Source organism: Pleurodeles waltl, chromosome 12, assembly GCF_031143425.1.
Source record: "Pleurodeles waltl isolate 20211129_DDA chromosome 12, aPleWal1.hap1.20221129, whole genome shotgun sequence".
Lineage (NCBI taxonomy): Eukaryota > Metazoa > Chordata > Amphibia > Caudata > Salamandridae > Pleurodeles > Pleurodeles waltl.
Window position 1 is genome coordinate 665,107,055 of NC_090451.1, and position 27,244 is coordinate 665,134,298.

Genomic DNA, 27,244 nt, shown 5'->3' on the forward strand with positions numbered 1-27,244 from the left:
AAACATAGCATCAGCAAAGGCAAAAAGTCAGGGGGTAACCATGCCAAGGAGGCATTTCCTTACAGCCCTCAATAGTAGATCACAGCAAAGTCCCATCTGCAGACAGTGGTGTTTCAGACCCTGGTCACACACACAGTTACCTGGAATGGTTCGGTGGACACAGAAGCCAACTCCTCATCCACTGCATGTAACTTTTCCATGAAGGCAGTATCGTGGCTCGACTTTGATCTGGGTGGTGGAGGAGGGGGTCCCATGGGTACTACTTCAGCACTAACGTGTCTTAAAGAAGTGGCTGCATCTTTGTCCGTCTGTCAAAAGATAGGATAAGCAAGTCAAAGTCTGAACAAATGTGGTATAAGCAGGGCCACAGATATAAAAGAGTGAGGGAGCGGAAATTAGATAAAAGTTGTGTTTAAGAAGCAAATGAATAGTAGTTACATTTACGCAGATATGTGGGAGAAGAGGCAGAATCCAAGGCAGTAGGGAAAGGTTGGAATAGTTCACACAATCCAAGTGCTACCAGTTTCTCACAGCATTAACATACTTTTCTTTTTACTAAAACGTAGTCGAGGCCTGGGCTGAGACACTGATACTTAGTAGCATTTGAAACTATTATGTATCCCTTTTGTTATGGCAGAAGCAGATTGGTTGTTTAAGGCAGCCTCAAAATAGTTCTCATTAACAAGGATAACAGATAGAGAATGCAGATGTGCTCTAATGGGCAGGGACAAAAAAAATATATACTTAAAGCAGTCAGGAAATACAACTCTTTATGGTTACGCATATTATTTATCCTCTTCTACTGTTGGACAATGGACAGAAATATTCCTGGCAAATGCACCACACCACTCTGGGTATTTACCATACTTTTAAGAGGAACTGCAAAAAGCCCCGACTGATGTATGGGAGATGTAAATTAGTAAAATAAACCTCACAGGCTGAAAAATTGATTCTGATGTGGGTAATAGAACAGGTTAGGGAACAAGACCGAGCAGACACTGTAAGGATGAAAAATAACTCTTGGGTTAAAGTGGAAACAATACAATGAACACAAATATAATGAAGGCAGTGTAGCTAACAACAAAAGTGAAGAAAATAGAAGAAAGGCAAAGTAAATGTAATAACTATCTGAAAGAATGAATTGAAGAAAAGAGAGCAAGCAACCACTGAGAAAGGAAAGCACAGTAAAAAATGAATACTGAGAATGAAATGTTAGGAGCCAAACAGAAAAGGGGAACTCAAAAACAAAAAAAAGGACAAAATACGACAGAGCCAGAAGGAAAGAAATATTTGAGGAAGAATTCCATATAAAAGAAAATATTCTAAACAGAAGTAAAAGAAATTATAAACAAAACAACTAAAGTAAAAATAAGGAGTAGACGAGAAGTGAAATATGTAAACAAAGCTACTCAAAGATTGACAAAATGGTCAAAGGCTCACCAGCAGAGCAACACAACAAAAGGTGAAAAAACGAATGAAAGGTGAAAAATCAAATGCTATAAGATCGACTAAATGAAAAAAGTGAAGAAAGCAGAAAAATAAAATAATAATAATAGTTACTACATGTACAAAGCGTAATAACAAACTGAACTCTTCTAGTAGACGATTACAAAAACTATCATTCAAATTAACCTCACTTGTTTAATAAACAAGAGCAATACAAAAGGCTGTTTCCAAGTGTTTGGGCTGACCCAGTGACACCTGGATCTCTGCAGTGAATTTACCAGTCACACTAAGCTACTACGCTGACGAAACAAATAACCAAATGTGCACAACAGTAAAGAAGTAAACATAAAAAAGAAACAAAATCCTAAGCAACAAGAAACATACAAAGAAGGCAGAAAGGCAATGTTTCGGAAAACATAGAAGACAGGAGAATGGCAAAAACTGAAAATACAAAAAGCACAAAGATAATAGAAATGTGGCATGCTGACTGTGGTTTGCCTTTTAGAGTTAACCTGAACCTATCACAAAAAAAAAAAAAATAACTCAAACTCAAAGTCCACTAACCATCGTCATACAAAGGTCAGTGCAAGCAACACACTAGTCAATCATGACTTACTTTAGGGCCCCTCAAACAGAGCACTAGGATTAAGCTAATTTTGTGCATAATTTAACACAGAGACATCTGCTGTTGTTTTGTTGGATTTTATGTCTGTGATCCTTAGAAGCAAATTTAGGTTGTTAGAGGAAATGATTTCCTGGGCTTCTTACCTCAGGCACAGCAGCTCCCTCTTCGTCTGTCTCTGGGAGTTCAGAAGTTAAGCAGGACCTGGAGCGCTTCAGTACCCGAGGAGAGGAGGCTGTGCTCTCTATGTCACTTTCTAAGAGACTCTGTGGATTAGGGACATTTACCACATAAAAACATTATATATCAAACAAGTACAGAAGTACAAACAGGCAGGCAAATCCATGAAGTTCCTAGGCAATAGTTAAAGAATGCAAAGCTACAAACTAAATGGCCTCTGGTCATCTGGCTCAATTCATGGTGATTATCTAGTTTTTCAGAGCAGAGCTGGCACTAAAGTATCACGTCCTCAACTGGCATACAGGCATCTTGCACCTGCTTATAAGTTGTAGCCCTTACAACACAGACCTATGCATATCAAGTCTTCCCACAATGCCAATATAGGATTGGAGGTATTTGGTTCCTAAAGGTTAGGGGGGCATATATTGCCCTTTTTGGGCTGCATATAAAGTATATATATCAGTCCAATGGCAAAGTGAAACATGGAAGGGAAACATTTATCTCAGTTGTAAACGCTTGCCCCAAAACTAAAATACACCAAAAATTGTTAAAAGGAATAAAATATTTTAGGAGAACATACTGAGAAACCCTTCTTCATTTCTAACCAAAACCAATTTGACCTCTTAGTACTGGTACAACTTTGGCAGCTTATATTGCACACCGCAAGACTGTCTCCAGCTTAGCGAGGAGCTTTACACACATTACATATTCTCTGGTGTACAACTCGCTTTCCTGTTTACACTGAACTACCACCTACCAGGAACTTGCTCTCAGAATATATAAACGGATGTTGTGGGAATGACAGAGAATAGCCTTAAACGTTCCTTCAGCTGCATGCTATACTTTCCCTACCACTTAGCTGTGCATGGTCAAATTATCAATGAAACCAGCCAGGAGGGTATGAAGAGAAAGGCTCACAGGCGATGAGAAACTGAGTAATTATGTAATCCTAAAATCTGCTGCAACCATTTTTATGCAGTCACAGGATAAACTAAGACTCCAACAACTCAAATAAATCAGTCAGCTAGTTTGGCTATTAATTACTATGTCAGGTGTAATGTTCAATTGTAGATCATAGAAAGTCATGAGCAGTAACTGAATATACAGAGAAAATCTAACAAGTAAAAATAGGTATGTTTCTTGGTTCTGTCATACACTGAGTTTCATAGATAGGTTTTCACAAACATGCTACTCTACCTCTTCAGCAGTTTCATCCTCCTCTTCCTCATCTGGCTGGTATTCCTCGTCTGATGAATCATCATCTGCCAGTGGAATATCCAAAAACTGAGGGGGCAACTACAAATGAAAGCATTTTTTTAAAATTGTTTTCAAAACAGGTAGACAACTAAACATAAGAAAACAAGGGCATTTAAACTAACAACCACAGGTTGAATCAGAATATGGTATGGACAACTGACCCACTATCAGAAGCATCTAAATGCTTAGGGAAATCACCCCAACTCAGAAGGAGCAAGTTAAAGTCACCAGGAGCGCACATGCAACTGAGACCTGCTCATGGTGGGATTGTAAGCATGGGTAGCATGTCTAAGTGGGAGGGCTTGCTGGCTGAAAAACCAGTGCCCCTCAGGGTGGTGGGAGCAAATAAGGGAAGGGCTATGCCATAGTCGTATGCCATGCCCCATTTTCACGTGAAGGACATCTGTGATGTGATCTATCGGTCCACACACTTGAAATAACCAGAAACATCCTCACCAGTTTTAAGTATGAATGAGAAAAGTTGCTATGTAAGCATGCAGTTTCTGGTCAATCAATAGTATTCCACTTAAGCATTCTGACATAGCTACGTCTGCACTGTGATATATAACATACAATGAATTAATGAATCCAACATGAAGGGATGAAAAACGAGATTGTTCAGGGAGCTGCTTCCCACTAGCTTTCCAAAGAATCACTGTGCCATTGTTAGAAACCAGGATCCCAAGGGCATTTCTAATCTAAAATAAAGTTGAGGAAGGGGGCATGGTAGAATATAGGGCTTAGGAGCACAAGTGGCCTACACGCCATTTACTGGCATATAGGTTTCTGGGGCTAACCTTGATTTCACGAGCCTTCTTAACTGGAGAAAGGTTCCACGATGGAATGACCTGGGAGGGCGGAAAAATAATAGCAATGAGCGGTGAAAAAGAAAATCAAAATCATGAGTGGTAAACTGAGTTGAAGGATTCTTGAGGTGCCCATCCTCCCTTTAACAATAACCCACCTCCTTGTCTGGCCACTTTTTAATGGGCTGAGCAGACTTCATACTTTCACTTAAACATCCCCACAGAAACACTTTTTGAACCGAGATATCACATCACCTGATAAAACACTCATTGTTACCCTCTGACCAAAAGCACCGGAACCCCAAATTAATAGAATACATCAAGTCATACACATTTAGTAATGAGGTACAAAATGCTTCAAAAGTCAATGGTCTCAGCATCTCGGAATAGCGAGAGTAGGTTAATTTGTGCAAGTGAAAAAAGCTGTGATAGTGTAAGTATAAACACTTCAATGAACACACAACAAATAATCCTCTGTCTCCTTAGGCACCAAAGTGGGCTTTAAAAATCAGATTACTTTGTAAACACCAAATATGATGCTGCAATGTGCTTTGAGAGGATGGAGCAAATAAGTAGAGGCAAGACGAATGTAATGACTTACCACTCCCTTCTCCACAACTTCCTTCAGCTTGGAACGTGTCATTTTGGGTTCCTATAGGTAAATTAGATGGAAAGGGGTTCAGAAGAATGCAAGAAACATAGCCCTAATCACAAATATTCTAGGGCACCGTGAAAGCCATTTAATCATAAACAAATAATTATGGAGTCAGATCCAAATACCAACATCCAATGACCTTTAAATGAAAGAGCTGCCTTCAGACTGAAAATGTCAAAGGCATTCAAAATATCCGATGTACAAATTCTAAATACCTCACGGTAGCAAAAGGCAGGATTTCATTATCGTTATATAATGTTCTGTCATTAGATAGTAACAAAAGACCTCGTCCAGAGAGTGAGGATTTATGTTGACCTCAAGGACCCAGTACTCAAGTCTGTTGAAAAAATATTTTTTCATACTTTCAAACATGTAAATGGGGTAATAAAAAAAAAACGGACTTACTCGGTCTAACTAACCTTCATTTGTATCAGTCTAATCACACCCCTAGCCATGAATGAGGAATCAAGGGCCGGTAAAAACTTCCAGAACCAAAATGTAGAGCAACCAACTCTCAATACAGACCAACAAGTGTTCTACTGACTCATGGGCTCCTGCCACTCTGGCTGCACCTTCTAAAGAGAGAGAAGGGGTCAGATGCAGCACCAGCTGAATGATGACTATTCTGGAGTAGAACACAGTGAATTACAATGTTTAGCTCAGCAGACTAAATCACATGTGCAAAAGGCATCATATCATGTACTGGTAATATGGGCCTCTAGTTTTACAGTTATTTTCTATCACTTGGTGCTAAAACGTATGCACATCTTTTGCTCCAGCTCCTCTATCAAGTCAGACCACTCTTTAGGTATCCATTCTAATTGCTTCCCTGTGGTCAAAGTAAAATCTCTTTTGGTTTTGCATCATCCCTTGCTTTCAGTAGCCTGGTCTTAGACTTTCTAAATTACAGTCATAGCACTGATGTGTACATATCATTACTCAAACTGATAGAATAAGAATGAACTGAGGAAAATATGGGTTTACAGAGCAAAAACTGAAAGGTGGACTTAATATTTTGAGGTTTTAATCAAACAACATTTTCCTTACATTTTAACACAAACATTAAAGATTGGCAAGCAGTAGGAATGGGCTTCCATTATATATTTTATCAATGCAGCTGAGTTAAATGATATGAAGCAGCAGAATATTTTTCTCATGGGACCAGCATGCATTATGTCATACTGGTTAAATATCTAAAAATTGAATTACAGCACTTTTTTTAATCTGTGCTGTGGGATAGCTTTTTTAATTAAAATGTAGAAATGCTGTACCAACTGTTTCCCTCTGTAATACAACAGTAAAACAAGTAATGAGGTTGTAGGTAGACACTGGGTTAATTAGTAAACTAGTTCCAAATACTATGTTTTATTGGGTCACATTTATATTTACCTGTATAGCCAATATTGGCTCTAAACCATGTTGTGTGCAAGACGTCTATCATCTCAATAGAAAGCAGAACATCCTCTCAAAAATCAGACACAGCAACGCTCAAGCAGTATGCCACGAGCCTTATGAACACATCGCATCTTTGCAAATGTTCAAATCGAGAACACAAAGAACAAAGACAGAGCTACTTGCTATGAACTGAAGCTAATTTCATTTGGGGGTCACAAATTCATAAATTATTTATTTGCTTATGCAATTATTTTTTTTACCTCCCACAACACTTTTTGAATTTGACGCAGTATCAAATAAACATGCATCACTCTAAAGTATTGGAAAGGTGTTGTGCAGAACTTAATAAAACTATAAAATAGATACTCACAAAGGCGGGTACCTCTTCAGTCTCATTGATAGCAGCCTTCATCATCGCCACTACATGCTCATTGGTGATCACTTCCTGCAGAGACACAAGGAACAACGTTACTTTTGGAGGAGGTCTCATCTCTGTAGAGATGCACTGCATGTGTTAAGTACATTTACGGTATCCCACATAAATAAGTGCACTCACTTAGAGGTAGGACATGCCCACGTAATTAACTCATATTTACTGCAAACCTAAAGATTTTTGTGAAACCACCTCTACCTATTATTTCCATCACTGTTTTTAAATAATGCGTGCGCTGCATGACGTACACATCACAGAGGTCTGTGGTGGGAAGGAATAGTTTAGATAAACTAGAAAAAACAATCACTCAGTTTACAGAGGAGCTAACTGATCACAACCCTCAGTCAGTTAGCTGGGACACACGAATTAATTGTACTTAATAGGTGCATTTTCAGGCATTTACAATATTGCTTCGAGCAGAAGTAGAAGATTTCATAGGGAAAGGCCCTGAAGAAGTATGAATCTATCCTCTAGGGTAGCAGAACATGGGTTTCTGACTGGCCGCCACTGGGCTAATAGTTTGGCAATATAGCAAGATGATAAACATCTAAACTACCGAGCAAATGAGACCTAGGATTCTTATTTGGTGAACAGAAGTTTTCTACAGGCTGACCTTAACAACAGTAATGGATTTTGACAAGTTTAGCAATTACATTTATAAGCTGAATTCAAGGCTATAATACCTAAACGACCCTTTCAGGGGTCTTGATTACACCTAGTTTGTGGCTTTGGCAAGAGGATCCAGGCCAGTAGACAGAATATGTCACCACTTTGTCCTGAAGCTGGATTACAGTGTGCATAAATTTCAAAATAATTGAATGTCAAAAACTACATGTCAAATAGACAGCTGTGATTAGAGATAGTGGGACTCTTGGCAATTACACATTTTCACTAATTTTACTTGTCGTTATGTAAGGCGCTGCGCACCACCTTGCGGGTAGTCTCAGATCGCCTTGGTGATATAGATACATTCAAGTGAGGGGAACAGATGCTAAACGAGAGGAATAAGTCAGTGAGCCTGTAGAATGGGTGATCATCTGCACAGAGTTTGAGGTACAATGATGAAGCCCTGGATGAGACCAAAATCAGCAAGTAGTCTTCAATGGAGAAGGCAATAGCTGGTCTTAAGCAGCTAACTGGCCTGGGTGCCACCAGAGCAACAAATATCTGCATAGGAGCTATAGTTGGGAGACGCATTCTCAATTAGATTATTGAGATAATGAGGTTCAGAATATGTTGGAAGCATGGATAATAGGTTTAAATGTGCAGACTTTAGACTTCTAATTAGATAACAACGAACAAATAATTTGGCAGGAAAGTCCAGTCAGCAATAACATAAGGATCTGTGAGTGAGATAATGATTACAATTTTAAAACCTCTTTTACTGGAAGCCAATGAACAGATGTCAATATTAATGTGATGTAGTGGTGACTTTTAGGCCAGACGATAGAAGCTGTAAGATTAATAACTATCTGGACGTTTAAGAGCCATTTGTTTGAGAGACCAGTACACGTACCACAGCAGTGCTGCAGGCGGGCTATACCAAAAAAAGGCCTGGCAAATTTTTTCTTTTAGATTAGCAACTACAGGCAAAGGGTGCTTTATCATCTACAAGGCTCTAAAGTACAATTACACATGTGCATTTGTAATTATGCATGCCATCTGCTCAAGTAAGCACTAGTTCACCAAGATCTTGAAAAATAAGATTTGGCATATGAAAGGTCAGGCAAAAAATTATGTATTTCCATTCATGTTGTACATGCCTTCCCCACCATTCCATTAAGGGGGGGAGACACCAAAGTGAAATCCATTGATTTCGCTATTTACTTTTTCACTATAACTTTGCAGACTAAGCATGAGCAGGAGACCAGGACTGTTAGGCATCAAGAAACATCAGGTGTTCTCATCTATTGGCTCATTTTACAATAAGGAAGGCCCTTATTGAATATCAACCTCTAGGCCTTAACAGGTAAGATAGCAGCGAGCCAATCACCAACTGTTAAGTCAAGACTGCAATCTTCTAGCCACAGGTACCAATCACAGCAGGTTATCCTAGTATTTTATGCATTAGAAGTTGATGAAATAGTATCCCTGCGTTAAACAGCAGCAAGAATAGATAGAAAAATCAATTTAGATTGTGGAACAGGGACTGCATAGTAAGTAAGGAGCTCAACATTGTGCTTTTAGCACTTCTGAACAGAGTATGCAAACAGAGATTAAGATCACATTTTTGAATCACCAACACTGCACGTGCAGCCACAGCAAATCCTTCAAATCCCGCAGGATGTGACTTTCTACAGCTGCCTAGCAGGCACGTTTTTTTTTTTCAGAGCAGCTGCTGCAGGAAGGGAGGTCCAACACATCAGCTGTGGGCTCAGTCAGTCTTCTCTCTCCATTCACGTGGCAACAAGAGATGTGATGCCGCGTGTGGCGTCGCACTCTGCCTCTCTAATTCAATCCTACTAGATGGATGCATCAGATGAAAATACTGTGCTGCCTGGCAAAGACAGATAAGGGAGGAAGAGCAAACAGCAGTCCAGTGGAAAGCAGGTTTCGTCATGGGTTGGAGATAAGAGGCACTGTTGGGGGCAGTACCATATGTGTTTCTAGGCGATATGTGGGGAAGAAAGACATTCAAAGCCAGGGGAGGGACGGGTGGCAGGCTGTGACAGTGCCAAGGAACATATCCAAGGGATTTTACTCATTCTGAAATATTTATACTCCTGCGTCAGTAACAGTGGCGGAAGCGGGCTCCGTGGGCAGAATGTAAACTAAAAACTGTGCCCAGCTAACATTTGCACAGTGATGACAGGTGTGCCTGTGAAAAACAGAGGCATCCACTGGGCACGTGGTGAGGAAGTGACAGTAGAGTGGGCAAAGCAGTGAGTAAAAGCAACAGCTGTCGGGCTATGATCGGGTATGTCATTAAGAGGCTAGAGATGCAAAACACTGCCTATTTGTTGCCAGGCCATCCTCAATAACATTTCATGTGATGCCCCATCTAGGAAGAAGCGAATGACGGCAGAGACAGGGAGGAGAAATGGTGATATGTGGCTATGGGCAGGTAATGAAGAGAAATGGGCAAAGAGTCAACTCACTTAAACAAACAAGTAGGGGAAATGAGTGGCTGCGTAGGAAAAATCAATGGCTGTTGAAGATCATGATGAGAAAATAGTGCAGGAAAGCAGATGCTGAGGAACTCTAGCAGGGGTGTGGAGCAGCGTGCATATGTGGCAGTGCACAACAGTGGCCGTTTTTAACCATTTACATAACACACCACACTAATTTGTCTCTGAGCTTTTCTGGCTTTTGTTCCAGGCATGAAGGATATAAGGAACAACTAGCAGTTTTAATAACACAAATCTCCACCTTGGGATGTACAGCCTGATAACAGGACTTTATTGCTAGCCAAAACGCACTAGCTTCCTTGACTATCCCCTGGCAGCCGAGCAGTCACCGCGGAACAACTGAAAGGTGGTTTAAAGGTTAGCTCCAGATACAATCCTATTTCAATCACAAACAGAGCAAGGAGCATGATGTGGTACTAGTGGAAAAAATGTGTTTGAAGCATGACATGTGATTGTTCAGATAATGATCTGGGAAGATGTCTAAAACCCACATAGCTGAAAGGTTAGGACGCCAAATATTTGTTACCCAGAGACAGAGGTTACAAACTATTGAAACAAATGTAAACATGTACAGGTTTCATGATAAAGCTCAAAGACTTGGACAATAATCTTTGTGATGCTGCCCTCCTCTCATTCATAAAATCAATTTGCTAATGCTCCTTCAATGAAAGGAAGAGATTGATGCAAAATCATGGTAAATGAAGCACAAAGGCAAATAACCGTCAGTTAAATTTAGCATGGGTGAAGAACAGTTCCCGTGAAGGGTGCACAGTCTAGTTGAGGGCTAGGATTCTCAAGCTCATGTCTGCAATTTTTACTCCTAAGTGCATGGGATGGTCTGCTGAAGAAGCGGTGATGTTGGGAGTGGGGAATATGTCACGTATACAGATTGATCCCCCGGTGGGCATATTGGAATGTCTCCCCTGCAAGGCGCTTAGAGGAGGTACTTTTGTTGTCCTCCACCCCCAACCACCATTCCCAAAGCAGCAGCTTAGGAAGACAGCTGGATGTGCAGGTGAACACACAGCGAACAAAACAGTACAGGGAAGGACACATTCCACATATAATGATGGCAGTTACTCTTGACAGAGCTTAATACACATTATCATTACAGGAGGACTATTATAGATATTTACATAGCAAATACAGAGCCAACAAAATGGTCATCATTTTAGGAATCTCGGAGGCATAATATTTGACTCAATATTGTCTAATTAGATCTGCAGGGCACACAACAGCTCTTTAGTGGGCATTCATCCAACTGAATCCTCTTCTTTAATATGCAAGGCCATTTTGAGACACTTGCTATTTACTGCCCACGTCTTCCACCTCCCTACAAACTGTCAATAAACCAGCCATTCCACACACACCACAATTAATTTCTTTAGACCAGTATGTTACTCTAAAGGGCAAAATAAAATCAAACTATTAATCTGATCATTTGAGACATAAAAGCACATTCTCTACACTACCATCCAAACATTATCACTTGCCCAGGGCCTTTGCCAGGTAGTTTATGATCCCTTTTAGCTTGGTTAGCCAGGACATTCACATGGTGCACAGCCCCATTTAGTTTGTATGATGACACTTGCACCACAGGCACCAGTAAAATATATATTTAGTGATTTTTCAATCAGGTAATCTGAGGCAATTATCCCTAAACCACAGTGTGTGTGTGTATATAGAAAACTATAATGTTATTAAAGTCAACCCCCAGGACAGAAAATTTTTTAATGAGTGCCCAAACAATACTCACATGCAAAATGTTTCGCACGTTGGTGGCAGTCAGGTTATGGAGCTTGGCGCGGTCCTCTAGTGCATGTTCTAGCACATTATCCAACTCGATGTCGCTGGGCACAGTGGCTGAATTTTCCCCATTGCATTCTCGCTTCCGTTTGGCCAATGGCCTCTTCCGTTTCTTCTTTCTCTTATCTGAGCCACTATCTGCCTCATCTTCCTCTGTGAAAAATGGAATAAAGGTGTGGGTTCTGAGACACCATAACCACAATTGAAACCTAGCCAACATAGAGAATGGGCAAACACACCCACTTGCAAACAATAAGACAACTGGCTTACACAGTTCGAGGAAGATCCTGCTTCAATATTTCTAGGGTCTCACAGAGTATGTGTTTGTGGACTGTCATTTGCAGATATTGAAGTTTTGGGGCTTCCAATTATTGGAATCTCCATATTTAAATATCAATTAAAAGTGAAAGACTACAAAGACTGGATGCAATGCAGCTATCCCTATTCAAACTTGTCACGTAAGTGTTATTTGGGTATCGACAATCAGCTGCAAGCAAGACATCAGGAAAGCAAGAGATCAATAAAGCAGGAGCCATTAAAAGCAGCCTTATTGAAATACAATGACAGCCTGATACTGCAAGATCTACGGACGTGCTGGCCTTCATAAATGCAGGTGTTTTGTGAACAAACACTTTTCTAAAATAAGGTGGCCGAACCACTCTGTGTGTGCAAAGAAATTAAACTGAACAACTGGAAATATTAGACTGCCTCAAATATAATCAAGAAAAAAGTACTGCCGCAGGAGTGGCTTCCTGGACTTGAGACTGCTGTAAACTATGACTATGCAAAGCTTAAATAAGCTTTACAGGAGAGCAGAAAAGTTCCATATCATAGTCTTAAGCCGTAGGAGCGAATTATAGGATATTTTTGACTAGATTTTTATAGAACTGGTAAAATAAAATAATTCACATTTATTGGTAACGAGTTGATGACAATGCATTGCTAATATACGAGTAAAGTAGATGACAATATGTTGGTACTATACAACCAAAGTAACTGGATCAATGGAATGTGTAATAGTGGGAAAGCTTGGGAGTGATTAAAACAAAACAAGCATGTGGAGTCAAGGTAGCATAATATTGAGAGGTAATGCAAAGGCTAGAGTGTATGGCTTGAAGGGAAAGCAGTGTGTAAGGAACTGAAAAAGGTTTAGAGAAAGCACACGAAGAAAGATACTAAAGAATGCTTGGCTCAAGTAAATTATTAAGTAGGTGGGTAAAACGAATAAAATAGAAGGTGAGACCAAAACAAAAATACACCTTGGAATTCGATTTTTGAATAGCGCTACTCCATTTCCTACTATTTCAACATGCAGCTGCTGTCTTGTTTTGGTCTTTTGTACAGCGCCAACATGGTGATTTTTAAACACTTCTGAGCACTTTCATTAACTGTAAAATTGCATAAATGCCAGAGACAGCAGAATTCAGACAGATGAAGTAAACAAAGTGAGCATGGTGCAATAGGTACAAGGAGGTTGGTTATACTCTCCTTAATAGCCCCTAAGACAAAGTTGTGACCTCTTAAGCAATACATGGCCAGGAAGGTCCAATTTATATAGGTTTGTTAGCTGTATTGGAGTAAGGGCAACAATATATTATGGCGAGTGTCAGTTTGTGGGTGAAAAAAATAAAATAAAACAACTCTCCGAGGGTCATTTAGAACTTGTTCTCTTCCACCACCTTTGAACATTGGTTGAAGCCATGGGTGACACCACGATCCAACTCGTTCAGAGATGCTAATTTATAGAGGTTACTTTTAATGGGTTATCAATGACGGTGCTCCAATTTACCTACCCAATGTGATCACCATCTCACTGAACTCCATGTCATCCTCATCTGTAGGGAACTCCACAGTGTGTTTTGTTTCTCCACTCGAAGATGGAATTTCCCCCAGCTGTAGCGACCGCTTCACAGGTACAAACTATTTCAAGGCAAAGAAAAATAACATTTTAAAAAGTACACATCAAAATGTATTCATAAGACCCAGTACCACAACGAAGCCTAAGCTCACACCCACTAAGCACTTGTCATTGCAAACTAAATAGGCTTTTAACACTGTTTAAATTAGCTTAGCATATTATATATCCAATAGCAAATCTTTCAGCTTCTAAAAGGCTCAAAGTCTAACTGACACCTAAGTGTCGGGCAACAATAAAGGATCTCACGCACAAACATCATTAAACTCATATTTTTATTTTACATCTTTGTCAACTGCATTATATGAACAGCACGAGCAACAGTCATTAACACTTCTCTGTTAAGCATCACTACCTTATTTGGTGACTTTATAGTAGAGGTCGAGGAGGCTTTCACAGAGTCTGTACTTGCACAAACATGATTGATCATTTTGGAGTTTTTCTCTATGAAAAAAAGAAACAAAATTATTTTCCTGTTTCTTCTACAGTAGGCACCTTAACACACATTTAAAATCAAGCACAGTTTTTCCAAGCTAACCAGAATCTCACTTCATGTGCTGTGAGTAAGATTCTAAATAAACATATAAGTTTACATCAATCGTAGGTAATCAATCGTACGACTCTGTGCGCTGTGCACTTATGGCACATCACTGCAGTAGGAAATCCACCTTTTTGGCTTGGCTACCCTGGATTTTCTTTTAAAATATTCCTGGGCCCTATTTTTACCTGCCTTTGAAACTTTAAAACATGGTTAAATTGGCTTATTCCTGTCTGGCACATTTACCTTGCATATAATTTCCTATTATATGGTGTAAAGATTGCGCAAATGCCCTGGGAGTTAAATACCACTTGTGGACTTCAGTACCTATTGTGCTCTCCACTATAGTGACAGTGAAAGTATGGCCCAAGACCTACCCTGTGTACCCCACCAGTAACTGTGAAAAATATGAACTGCCATATTAAACCTTTGGCAGGCAAAACCCAGCTGTTTAAATATGATCAAGTCACTCTTACATACGCATTGTAGCACCCAAGGCAGTGTTCGTGGTATTTGAAAGTAGGACATGTACAAATGTATAGTTAGCACATCACATGGCTAGCACCCAAAAGCTATTTTCACAATAAGAAGGCAGGCTGGCCCACAGAGAATCACTAGGAAAGATTTTCACAAACTAATAATGCAGCTCAAGAATGGGACCAGCTATTTGTGAAATCTTACTTAATCAATATTAAGGAAAATTAACTTATAGACTTGACTGTCAGAAGCCTAATTAACAGAAGCATCAGTCAGATCTCAATCTGTGCTCTACCTTGAATAGGTGTGAAAAAGGTATGTATTGCTTTTCAGAAGCAAACAACTGGCTTACCTAAATGGACGAACTCCACTGAATATGAAGGGTGTGAGCTTCTGGCACCCTTTTTTACAGTGTCAAATCCAGCTTGACAGGCTGGCATTTAGAGCTACATGTAACACTTGGAGCACAGTTGAGAGGGAGAGAATAGGATGCCAAACCAGGATAGCCCAAGCTGGTTGCTGGAAGAACTTACATTTACCTTAACTGGTTTGTTGCAGGTACAACACCTGCCTCAAACTGGATTTTAGTAGTAGATGTGGGATGACAATAGGACTGCCAAGGTACAACCCGTCCAAAACATACACCTAGCTGTCAAAACCCAATTTTAGCATGGCTGAAGACTTTCGCCCTTGCATTACGTTTTGGTCCTGCTTGTGGTAAGGCAGACTGGACCTGCAAAGTAGGTAGGTCAGGGCCTGGAAACTTTAACACCCATTGGTAAGGCAGAATCCAAGAGTCTCCCCGCACCAAATAGCTTTTGAATGCATAAATGTAGCATTCCCAGGCACTCTCTTTGGAAACGTTTCTGGAACTACAGAAGATCAGAAGAGGCCTAGACCTGCAGTCTGTCACCTGAGAGGAGCTCTGAAGGCCTGGACCCGTTCGTTCTTGTTCCCACAACTCTAAAGGTCATTAGGCTGAACTCAGGTTCAACCTAAAGGGATACTACAAGCAGACCTTTTCCTTGAAGTACGCAGGTGACCTGTGGCAAGGAAAACTGCACTGGACCCTGCTGTTGGCCTCCACCTGACATCGTGTGGGTCTTTAAGTGTCTCCCCTTAGGTTGTGGAAGGCTTTAAGTCAGATGGTAAAACCTGACTGATGCATCTCACCTGTGCTCCATCAGGGTCAGCCTCAAATTGCCCCTAGGTCCTGGTCTACCGTGACCATTGACTATCACTGGCGCTTTGTCATTTTTGGCAGTAGTTCTATCTTTAAAATTCATATCTTCAGTTCCCGTTGCTGGATGTTTGTCATTTTGGTTTCATTTAGCTTATTATATTTTAGTCTTTGGGTTGGGGTTTACATTGTTTTGCATTTTTACTTTATTACTGTTTTGGTACTAAACAAATACTTTAGACATGGCCCTAATTTAAGTAGGTCTCCTATATGCCATAGGTAGCACGCGGGTGAGTGCAAGTTAATTTAGTAACTTTATGGGTTCAGTCTCACTAGATTTGTGATTGTTTCCTTAAGTGGGTACTTGCCCGCTACAAATATTAATCCAATTTCTTACAATTCATCTTTCAGGCTGGCACCTACAGACTGCAGCAGCATATTGACGCAGGCATGCATGCACCAACATAAAAGCATTAGAGGTATACTGTCAAATAGTTGCATTACTGCACTTTTATGAACAGAAAAAAATTAAAGCAATACAGCTCAATTGTTCTCTTTCAATGCCTATTACAGAAGGTAGTGGCATATACTATAAATTTATACTTACATTTAAGCTCTAGCACCCAGTACCGATTTGTGAAATATCAATGGGAGATAGAAACGTTTGTTACTGTTCCATATCAGAGTAGACAAAATTAAATATTTGCTCTGTTTCCCACTAGGTTATCCGCATTATCTTAATTTTAGAGTGTGCTCATTCAACAATGTTTCTGGTCAATCGATGTTTCATTTTATCTTTTTTTTTTTAAATAAAAAAAAAAGACTCACCAAAATGTATTTAGTTCCTTTTATGAAATCTAGAAACTTTTGGCATTGTACTCAAGCCTATTATTATCTTCAACAGTTACCTGACAACAAGACTTGTTTTATTTAAGTTATTTTCCTCGTGCTACATTGCGATCATGGGGCACAATGCAGTTTGACTAAAATCTGTTTTTAATTATTGTTACATTCTTTTATAGTTTTATACCTGATGATTTAAGTGCAGTACATTTGTAGGTTTGCTCAAGGATGGCGCCAAGACAAAGATGGATACACACGCCCGTTCTTTTTGCACTTTTATGGCATATTCATGAAGATGTGAAGGAGAAGTTTGATATGTATGCCAGTTTTGTATTGCACTTGTACACTTTTATGGTTGCTCTGCAACCAAATAAAGTTTCTCTGACTGGCCGACACTAGCTATTTCATTATTAAAAGCTTAACAATTACACACCTATACCTGGATCTCTATCTAGGTTCAGAGTGGCCTTCAATATAGCTGATCAGTACTGTCTAATCTGAGACCTTGGGCATGCTACAATTGGAAAAATAATAAGTACCATCACAACCACAAAGAAACTGTAGAAACTTAATTTCTACAATTTGATGTGACCTTAATGTTCCCTTAGAGCTATAAAAATAACATTAAACTACCCTTGTTCATTTTAGCAAAGCATAAACTAGTACAGATTGCCTCATGGCTGGGTAATACAATGTCACCCGTCTGTTACCTGGCTACATACCCATATGTCTGGTATGTTAAGTGTTTGATAACACAAACTGATAAAGCCAATTGTTTTTAAAAAAACGTTTTCCTAAAGTTCATTAGCACATACAGCCCAAGTGTGGACATCAACAATGCTAGACAGACAACACTTCCTCTCCCCTTGTGTTCATGGGTGAAGTGGCTTGATGATACCAACAGGCAATGCCTGGACTAATTTATACACTTACCCATGCATGCACCCAGTGAAGTCACACTCACAAAACTAAAAGTATGAACCATCCACCTAAAATATACCCTGTAAATCAATTGTGTAATGCCACTCAATATTTTCTTATGTGACAAAGAAGCAATTCACATTATTATTGTAAAGCTGGTACGTAAAACTGCAAGTATGGCCATTACGGACCAACACTTTACTGTATTAATCATAAAAGTCAAACCTGATGCAATCCAATATGAATCACTAACAGTCAAGAGCCTTAGGTGCTCTACTAACACTGCATCAGTGGTGGACAAGGGCAACAAGAACCACTACTAGAAAGACTCCACATGCAGGAAAACACCACACACACACTGACTTTTAGGTATTATCTGTTTTCATAATTTTTTATATACCTCTCTTTTAAGTGATCTCATTCCCCTTTTTGCGTGCTTTCACTGTTCACCCCTTGAGCTTGCTCCACCTTCCACCCACTAACCAGAATCTGATGTCTTTAAGTCTGGCATTGGCCATGACCTTTTGATTTTACTAAAATGATGTGCATGATAAACTTACTTTGAGGGACTTTCAACCAGCCCACGTCAACAACTGGCCCACTTTTGTGTCATTCACATTATTCCAGAGCCTACTACAGCATAAAACAATGGGTCCTCCCACTTCAGCTATGGGCTGACTCTGCCATGAATATCGGTATTCTGCCCTTTCCCAGGGTGCATATCCACACACAAAGAGGTACACTTTAAAGCGGGGACTGCTACATTGAGGTCTGCTTTTAGAGACCAAAACCACTCTTGGCTTTAGTTATTTATTTGAGTGATGATGGCCCCCAGTTTCCCCAACAAAAACTTTTTGCAGAAACCGTGACAAAACAAAACAGCTAAGGGCAATGCTAAAAGGCTGGTGGCCAAAGCCCATTCTCCTGTTTTTTCCAATGCTTCTTTGTGCTGCTTTGCCGGGTCTTTGACTAGTCTGCATGTGCTGTAAAGGTCCTCCCGTGTGGTAATATTTAGGTCTCACCTGAGACTGTGCATGAGCTGTTGCTTGCAAGATCTCTTGTTTAAAAAAAAAAAAAAAAATAATAATAATAATGTTGGGCTTAGAACCCGCCTCTTACTTACAATTGGTTGGCTTCGTTGTCACTAGCAATTCCATGATTCTCATCGGTCAGTACATGCCAGCTTCACTTCCTCTTTGTGTGTTTGTTCCTTCTCTGGAGCACAGACCAAGTATTCTTTACTAGTGTTGTTTTGATGCCAACGTTCCGATTGAGACACTTTTAGTTTTTAGCAAGAAGCAATGCACTTCTGACAGCAACACAGCTTTGTGGCACAGCACTCCTACACACAAGTTCACTAGATGCCTCATGGTGTGGAGTCAGATCTCAAATAAAATCTGAGACACTTTTTTCAACATCGGATTTTCTGAATGTCTTTTTAGAGCATACAATTGTCATGTGAAGGCTAAAGTATGAAATGCAATTTTAAGTATGTCATTTTTTTTTTAAATAATCACAGGCGGCTATTACCTTGTATTTGTTTCTGACAAGGTGTTTATTATACTGACTATTAACATTGTGGATTCTGCAATGCAGATTACACCGAGACTTCAGTATTATGTGGTGTCTTTATTATGCAACCTGGTGGTACTGTTTTTTTCGACCTTGGAAGGATCGCAGGATGAGTTAGCCTTGCCTCAATAAAACATAAGGCCTATTAATTATGGAAAAGTCTGCTTTGTAAGTTCAAACAACTGAATTATGTCTTTAACTTGCAACACAACTTATATGTTTGATAACATTTTTGTATCTTTATTTTAACATAACTCAGTCCTTCAACTCTTTGCATTCATGTGTCTCAGTGCCGGCTTTTCCCTGTGCCCATTATGGGCTGTTTCTTTAGTAATGGGTGTCAGCCATGGTCTCATTCTTTTCTCAGATGGGATATTACTAATGTCTAATGATCTCAGCAGTGAAGCATGGATTGCACTGGATTTCTAGACTCTGGGGCATGCGAGTGCACATTACCCTGTATGTGAGAGACCATGCTATATTAACAAACATTGGCAAAGCCAATAAATCGCACTCATGTGAGAGTTAAGAGCTTTATCAAGGTTTTTAACCATGCTATACAACAGCTTAGCTACAGTGCAGGATGGCTAAAATTAAACAAAAAAATAAAGTAAAATAAGAATAAAGCTTTATCCGAATCAATGGGTTTTTAAAAATTTAGTTTGTCATGTTGCAGAGCACCCGCGCTACTGTACAAGATGGCTAAACAAAACATTGATGAAGCCAATAGCTTTAGAGTAGGTGAGATATATTGACTTTTCCAATGATTGTTTTTCTCTGTTCTGCCCTTAACTGGAAAACTGGAGAGAAAATATTTTTTAAATTGAGAAAACATTGGGAAGGAGAGGGCGGCAGGTGGTCATTTCTATGAATAAATATCCCTCAACTGAACTTTAACTCGATACTGAACTTTGAACTTACTTCAAGGGCATAATTTGGTTTTCTAAAACCTGGCGCATCTAGAGTAGTTTTCATCTATATTTAGTGGCATTGTTTTGACTCAGTTTCTTTTTTTTTTAATTAACAGTCAGGTTAATTTTAAAAGTAACGACAAAGGAACCTATTTTTCAATAGCTTGCAGCCCAAACCAATACCAATAGATTGGCTAAGAACAAGAGGGTGGCAGTGTGATTGCAAAAAGATTGCTTAAAATTACCTTTGGCACAATCCTTAGTCTCATTTTAATTCCTATCTAAATATACATAAACATGTAAAGGAGTTTCTGAAAAGAAAACCTACCTCTTCTAAACTTATGCAGTTTCCTTTCTAGGCTTTCAATGTTCCAGAAACTTCCCTGCACAATTTTCCTGCAGCCAAGACAGTTTACACATCAGGACACATATTGGCATAGCCAATAGGTCTTGCTTTCGGGACTTTATCAGTGTTCAGCCAGAGCTATCGGCCTTCGCAATGTGTTTTTACCATATTGTACATCAGTGTGGCTGCTGTTAAGCATGACTCAAAGTTAGTGGTGTGTCGTCGAGTGAAGCAAGGGAGTGAAGTGTTGTAGAGTGGAGGGGGGAATAGGGTGTTGCAGAGTTGAGTGAGGGAGAGTAGAATTCAATGGATCAGTGGCAGAGAGTACTGGGGAGGGGTGTGGGCTAGAATAGGGTGATGGGGTTGGAGTAGATTGGGGTAGTGGGATTGATTGGAGTACAGTGGGGTGGATTGGATTGGGGTGGATGGATTGGGGTAGAGTGGCTAGAATTGAGTGGGTAGAGTTAAGTGGGTGGATTGGATTGCGGTGGGGTGGATTGGATTGCAGTGGGTTGCATTGGATTGGGGAAGAGGGTTGGATGGGATTGGGGTGAGGTAGATTGCACTGAGGTGGGGTGGATTGCACGGAGGTGGAGTAGATTAGAGTGGGGTGGATTGTACTGAAGTGGGGTGACTTGGACTGGATTCGAGGTGAATTGGACTGAAGAGGGGTGGGGTTGACTGGGTTGTTATGAAATTGAGCTGGGTGGATTGGACTGAGTGTGATGGCCTGGATCGGGTGAACTGAAAAACAAAAGGCCAAAAGAGGCACCCCAGGAGGGGAAAGAAAGGGGGGCATGGAGAAAATGGTGCGTAAATTCCACCCAGCAAAGGCAGAGTGGAGCGAGCTTAAAAATTACTCTGGGGGTAGGTTAAGATCATTTAAGCACTCTTGTTGCTGGAGTCCCACACAAGCTGTAGGAACGAGCGGCTCAGCGGTGCAACAAAAACGCCATGCCACGAAGACCCATTTAAACCTCCCACCGGCAAACATCTGCAGCGTAGAAGAAACAAAGCTCCTGCTGGCCTTACGGGCCGTGCCCGTTCTGACCTCGAGATCTGGCACACCTGGAGAAGGCCAGCTGAAAGGCACACTGAGAGCACCCCTCTACCCAAGCAGCCGTAGGAAGGAGATCGTTGCAGTTGCTGCGTATAGAGGCGGTACCGTAGCCCTGAGCGCAGCCGTCTGCATCAGCACTTGAAGGCTGCTACACTTTTGGGTCAGCGTAGAAGAAATAAAGATTTAAAGGAAACTGAAACAAACAAATGAAAAGCAGTGGGCGGGCAGTAAGCCCACAAAGCATATACAACAGGTTTCAAAGATCAACCTAAAAATGAGGAGTAGTAACATTTAGTGGAAACGGTGCTTAATTTGTGCTTGCTGTTTCCGGTGCTGAGCACCGGCACTTATTTTTGAGGGCCGGGGCTTATTCTTCTGCTTCGGGCATTTGCTGCAAGCAAAAGACACTTATGGGAAAGACAGAGGAACGGAAAAACGAAAAAGCGTCACAAAGGGAGAAATTAGAAAGCTGCAGGAGTAAACTGAAGGTGCAAGGAGTGGCTGTAAATGGATTGAAGAGGCCCGAGCTGGCTTCAGGATTACGCCGCCTCAGTATCCTGTGCTCGCACATTTAATTGCTGCAGCTGCGAGTTTAAGAGGGCTTTGGGCACCGGCACCTTTTTATTTACAAATTAAGCACTGAGTGGAAATAAATAATGTCAGCAAGACACAGATGAAAATAATGTGTGGAACGGCATCAAAGGTCTGAGATAAAACAATGATCTCAAGATTTTTCAGCATTTCTTCCTCATCCATGTTACCGTCCCACTGTTAGTCTGTCTCTGCCACCACAGCCACCATTTACTTGCTGATATGTGCATATATGATGAGTTCAACTAAATTTTTCTGAACCTAGACCATTGACTGACTGGAATTATGAGGACCCAGTTTAGAGAAACAAGCATTTGCAATGCGTCTTACATTTGCCAGAGTTAGAGCCACATAAATTGTTCAACCCTGCTCATAATTTGGTCTTTTATTGCCACATAGTTCCAGTGGCCCTGCATATAACTAAAGCACTTCCATTTAACTTCTACCTCTATCTGCAGCCAAAAATGAAAATGTTGCTATTTCGCATCCTATTTTAAATCTGCCATACTAATTTCAATAGAATACCACTTTCAGCACCCCACCATCAAAGTTGCTGACAGGCTAATACACTTCCCAAAAAAAAAAAAAGACACAAGACAGCAACGGGGGAACAAGAGCAATAAATTAGAAGGGTCACCCAAATAAATCAAGAGTGTAATAAGTATGTTAAGTTGGCCTGAATCATGGTCATAGGTGCAATTATGAGAAATTTATAAAACACATACAATTATCATATAAATCCAATAAAACCTTTATCAGAAATAAACGTTTGGCATTAAGACTGCAATGCTCAGAACAGCCCTTAGAGGACACCACAATGAAAATAGCATCTGTCATATAACCATCTAGTTAGCCACTAGAGGACATAACCACATGAAAAGAAAATGACCTAACATTTAGCCCTATGGACATAGTGCATTAGACATTTATTTTAAGCGCTAGCAGACCTACTACAATTATATTACAAACAAGACTCTTAAAACAGCAAATTACTCTCAGCTATAAAACAAATGTTACAGTCATGAGAGAAGTTAAAAAGACACTGAATGGTGGGAGGGGTTGTTTTGGGATCCCCACTAACCTAGTGTGGGGACCCAGAGATGACCTAAACAGAAAGAGTGTGTTGTGCTGAATGTTTTGGTGGTGGTCTTACTGTCCTAGGACCACCACATGAGCAAAAATGTTGTGAAAAAGAAAGCTTGCAAAGCATTAAGAATTGAGATTTCTCCAAATGCTGTGAATATTGTAGTATCGTCTCTCCTGCTGTGCCGGAAGAGCCACTTTCGCTTTGAGAATTTCAGTTTTGCATAAAGCATTTACCAATTTCAAGTGTTTTAAGGGGAGAGCCACAATAAATGAATCTGATTAGGTAACTGAGAACAATGTGACCAGCGCGCCAATACTGCCGATCCAGACCACGCTGTTGTGCCTGTTCGCGCTGGGGGTTCCATGGCCACCATGCAGCAAGAACAGGAGGGACAAAAAAAAGAATTGTTCACCCACGCTGAAGTATATCAGCAATCGTGCAATAATCCACTTAACAGGGGCAGTCTGCAAGGTGTGACAAAAACAAAAACAACCTCAGGCGGGACACACCTAAAGCACTTACTAAAGACATCAAGTGATTTTTGAAAGGCAAGCCCTGGAGCAAATGGAAGTGATGGGCATGAGATTGGCATGGTTAAAAGCCCACAATATTTCAACAGGTCGAAGCGCTAGCACGCTCGACCTAAAAGGCACAGAACGCACATGGCAGAATCAAGAGAAGAGATGATACATAAGACATAAGAACATCTTGGAACAAGCTGTCTAGTCTATCTCTCCATCTGTTTACAGAGTGAAAAGGTGCCCTTTAAGTGTTTTTTTGTTTTTTTTTAAACAAAGATCTGCTGAACAATTGGGTCAAAAGTTAAGAGTGGTGCAGAGATTGATTTAGCCATGTCACAGTTGCACAAACAGTCAAAAGAATCACAGGAGACAGGGTTAAGGCAGCACAAAGCCTTTTAAGTTATATGTGAGAAAATATATCTGCACCCGCTATTGGAAGAGTTATACTTTTGCCGGAAATCCTGCTAGTAGTCACAATATTCCATGTACATTCTGGCAACATCTTTTCGTGTCAAACATAGGCTTGCATTAAAAAAAAAAAAAAAAAAAAATCGAGGTTTTAACCTAAGTTTGTACTGCTACGAGATTGGCTGGGTGGCATCAAATTATACACCATAATAGGAAAACTGTGTTGATCTCTAATACAAAATACTGAAATACACTAATCAACATTTCACCATAGCTTTACAGTTGTAATCTAAGCAGAGCGTGTTAGAGGAATTCCTAGCTGCGATTGTAGTTTTTTGAGCGTATGATTAACAATAAGGTATCCGGGTGGTGTTAACTCCTTAAAACATTATTTATTTAGCTAGGGATTTAACACTTTCCTGAAGGACAGATGATTACTGGTTACACCTTAATGTACTAGCAAGTCATTAAGCATCTGTAATGCTGCATAGTAGAAGGAACAGCTTGTTTCATTCTCTTATTAGGAAGAAAGTAGAGGAGAAGCTCAGTTAATGAGCTGGAACATAGGTCTGAATCATGTCCTCAACAAACTTAACACATGGGCCAAAGATGGCCGTAGAGTAAATTTAGAAGCTAGGATTCAAAGATTTAGAATCTTATTTTATTTTAACAGGTAGCCAATGTACTTATCTAAGTATCCGCAGATGGGCATAGTTTATGGCAGGTTCAATGAGGCTCTAGCTGCCATGGGATGAAATATCTGTATTTTGGGTATTGAGTACTTTTGGGGCACTAACTATAAGGAGTTAAAATTATTCTGCTGTGATCCCATGGTGTCCTGCAAGGTGGTAAATCTATGCCAAGGAGAGCAATTACAATTCATGTTTTCTTTAAAAGAAGGAAGCAAGTAAAAACTATGTTAGACATTTTCCTAAAACAGTGAAGTTAGTCATCAAATATAAACCCAAGGTTGCAAACATCACTTACAGTGGTTGGACAAGGTCTTTAGGAATTTTGCCGCCACTGCTTTGACCAAATGGATGGAGAGCCTACTATTATCATGGCCACTGGAATTATGTGGTAGTTAAGAAACAAGTTGTGCAGCAAGAAAATGCAAATTCTATTGTGTAATTTGGTAAATTTTTCGATTGTATGACTTCATTATTTTGCCATAAGTAACAAAGAGGGGACGAGTCAACATTTGAGAATGGCTTCTACTGTGAGGCAAAGGGTGTAGCTGCGTTTTAGCAACCTTTGATCGATTTTGAGCAAGATAATTTTCTGGTCAAATTTGCAGATAATGCAACATATGATAGATAATGTGCCAAATCTAGTGTAAGGAAATGCCTCCTTGGCATGGTTACCCCCTGACTTTTTGCCTTTGCTGATGCTATGTTTTGATTTGAAAGTGTGCTGAGGCCTGCTAACCAGGCCACAGCACCAGTGTTCTTTCCCTAACCTGTACTTTTATTTTACACAATTGGCACACCCTGGCATCCAGGTAAGTCCCTTGTAACTGGTACCCCTGGTACCAAGGGCCCTAATGCCAGGGAAGGTCTCTAAGGGCTGCAGCACAGCTTATGCCACCCTGGGGACCCCTCACTCAGCACAGACACACTGCTTGCCAGCTTGTGTGTGCTGGTGAGGACAAAACGAGTAAGTCGACATGGCACTCCCCTCAGGGTGCCATGCCAACCTCACACTGCCTATGCAGTATAGATAAGTCACCCCTCTAGCAGGCCTTACAGCCCTAAGGCAGGGTGCACTATACCATAAGGTGAGGGCACCAGTGCATGAGCACTGTGCCCCTACAGTGTCTAAGCCAAACCTTAGACATTGTAAGTGCAGGGTAGCCATAAGAGTATATGGTCTGGGAGTCTGTCAAACACGAACTCCACAGCACCATAATGGCTACACTGAAAACTGGGAAGTTTGGTATCAAACTTCTCAGCACAATAAATGCACACTGATGCCAGTGTACATTTTATTGTGAAATACACCCCAGAGGGCACCTTAGAGTTGCCCCCTGAAACCTTAACCAACTACCTGTGTAGGCTGACTGGTTTGAGCAGCCTGCCACACTCGAGACATGTTGCTGGCCACAAGGGGAGAGTGCCTTTGTCACTCTGTGGCTAGTAAAAAAGCCTGCACTGGGTGGAGATGCTATCACCTCCCCCTTGCAGGAGCTGTAACACCTGGCGGTGAGCCTCAAAGGCTCACCCCCTTTGTTCCAGCGCCACAGGGCATTCCAGCTAGTGGAGTTGCCCGCCCCCTCCGGCCATGGCCCCACTTTTGGCGGCAAGGCCGGAGGAGATAATGAGAAAAACAAGGAGGAGTCACTGGCCAGTCAGGACAGCCCCTAAGGCAACCTGAGCTGAAGTGACTCTGACTTTTAGGAATCCTCCATCTTGCAGATGGAGGATCCCCCCAATAGGATAGGAATGGGACCCCCTCCCCTTGGGAGGAGGCACAAAGAGGGTGTAGCCACCCTCAGGGCTAGTAGCCATTGGCTACTGCCCTCCCTGACCTAAACACACCCCTAAATCTTGTATTTAGGGGCTCCCCTGAACCTAAGAATTTAGATTCCTGCAACTTACCGAAGAAGAGGACTGCTGAGCTGAAAACCCCTGCAGAAGAAGAAAGAAGACACCAACTGCTTTGGCCCCAGTCCTACCGGCCGGTCTCCTGCCTTCCAAAGAAAACTGCTCCAGCGACGCTTTCCCTGGGACCAGCGACCTCTGAATCCTCAGAGGACTGCCCTGCTTCCACGAGACCAAGAAACTCCCGAGAACAGCGGCCCTGTTCAACAAAGACTGCAACTTTGTATCCAGAGGAGCAGATTTAAAGACCCCTGCAATCAACCGCAAGAAGCGTGAGACTTGCAAGACTGCACCCGGCGACCCAGACTCGACTGGTGGAGAACCAACACCTCAGGGAGGACCCTCCGGCGACTCCGAGACTGTGAGTAACCAAAGTTGTCCACCCTGTGCCCCCACAGCGACGCCTGCAGAGGGAATCCCCAGGCTCCCCCTGACCGCGACTGACTGACTCTAAAATCCCGACGGCTGGAAAAGACCCTGCACCCGCAGCCCCCAGCACCTGAAGGATCGGAACTCCAGTGCAGGAGTGACCCCCAGTAGGCCCTC

The 27,244-nt window shown here is 41.1% G+C and overlaps 1 protein-coding gene across 4 annotated transcripts in view; it reads right to left on the bottom strand.

Annotated features, from left to right (window-relative positions):
- GON4L (gon-4 like) overlaps positions 1 to 27,244 on the bottom strand; it is a 393,663-nt gene that overhangs the window by 354,787 nt on the left and 11,632 nt on the right. For 3 of the 4 annotated variants that reach the window (XM_069218469.1, XM_069218466.1, XM_069218467.1), the window contains 9 exons: positions 13,999 to 14,087; positions 13,522 to 13,648; positions 11,679 to 11,881; positions 6,732 to 6,806; positions 4,913 to 4,963; positions 4,303 to 4,353; positions 3,446 to 3,544; positions 2,215 to 2,334; positions 141 to 308 (listed from right to left, as the gene is read on the bottom strand). In XM_069218469.1, the coding sequence (XP_069074570.1) occupies positions 141 to 308; positions 2,215 to 2,334; positions 3,446 to 3,544; positions 4,303 to 4,353; positions 4,913 to 4,963; positions 6,732 to 6,806; positions 11,679 to 11,881; positions 13,522 to 13,648; positions 13,999 to 14,087 (983 nt within the window). The remainder of the gene's footprint in view (positions 1 to 140; positions 309 to 2,214; positions 2,335 to 3,445; positions 3,545 to 4,302; positions 4,354 to 4,912; positions 4,964 to 6,731; positions 6,807 to 11,678; positions 11,882 to 13,521; positions 13,649 to 13,998; positions 14,088 to 27,244) is intronic. The other variant, XM_069218468.1, reaches the window with a different exon arrangement.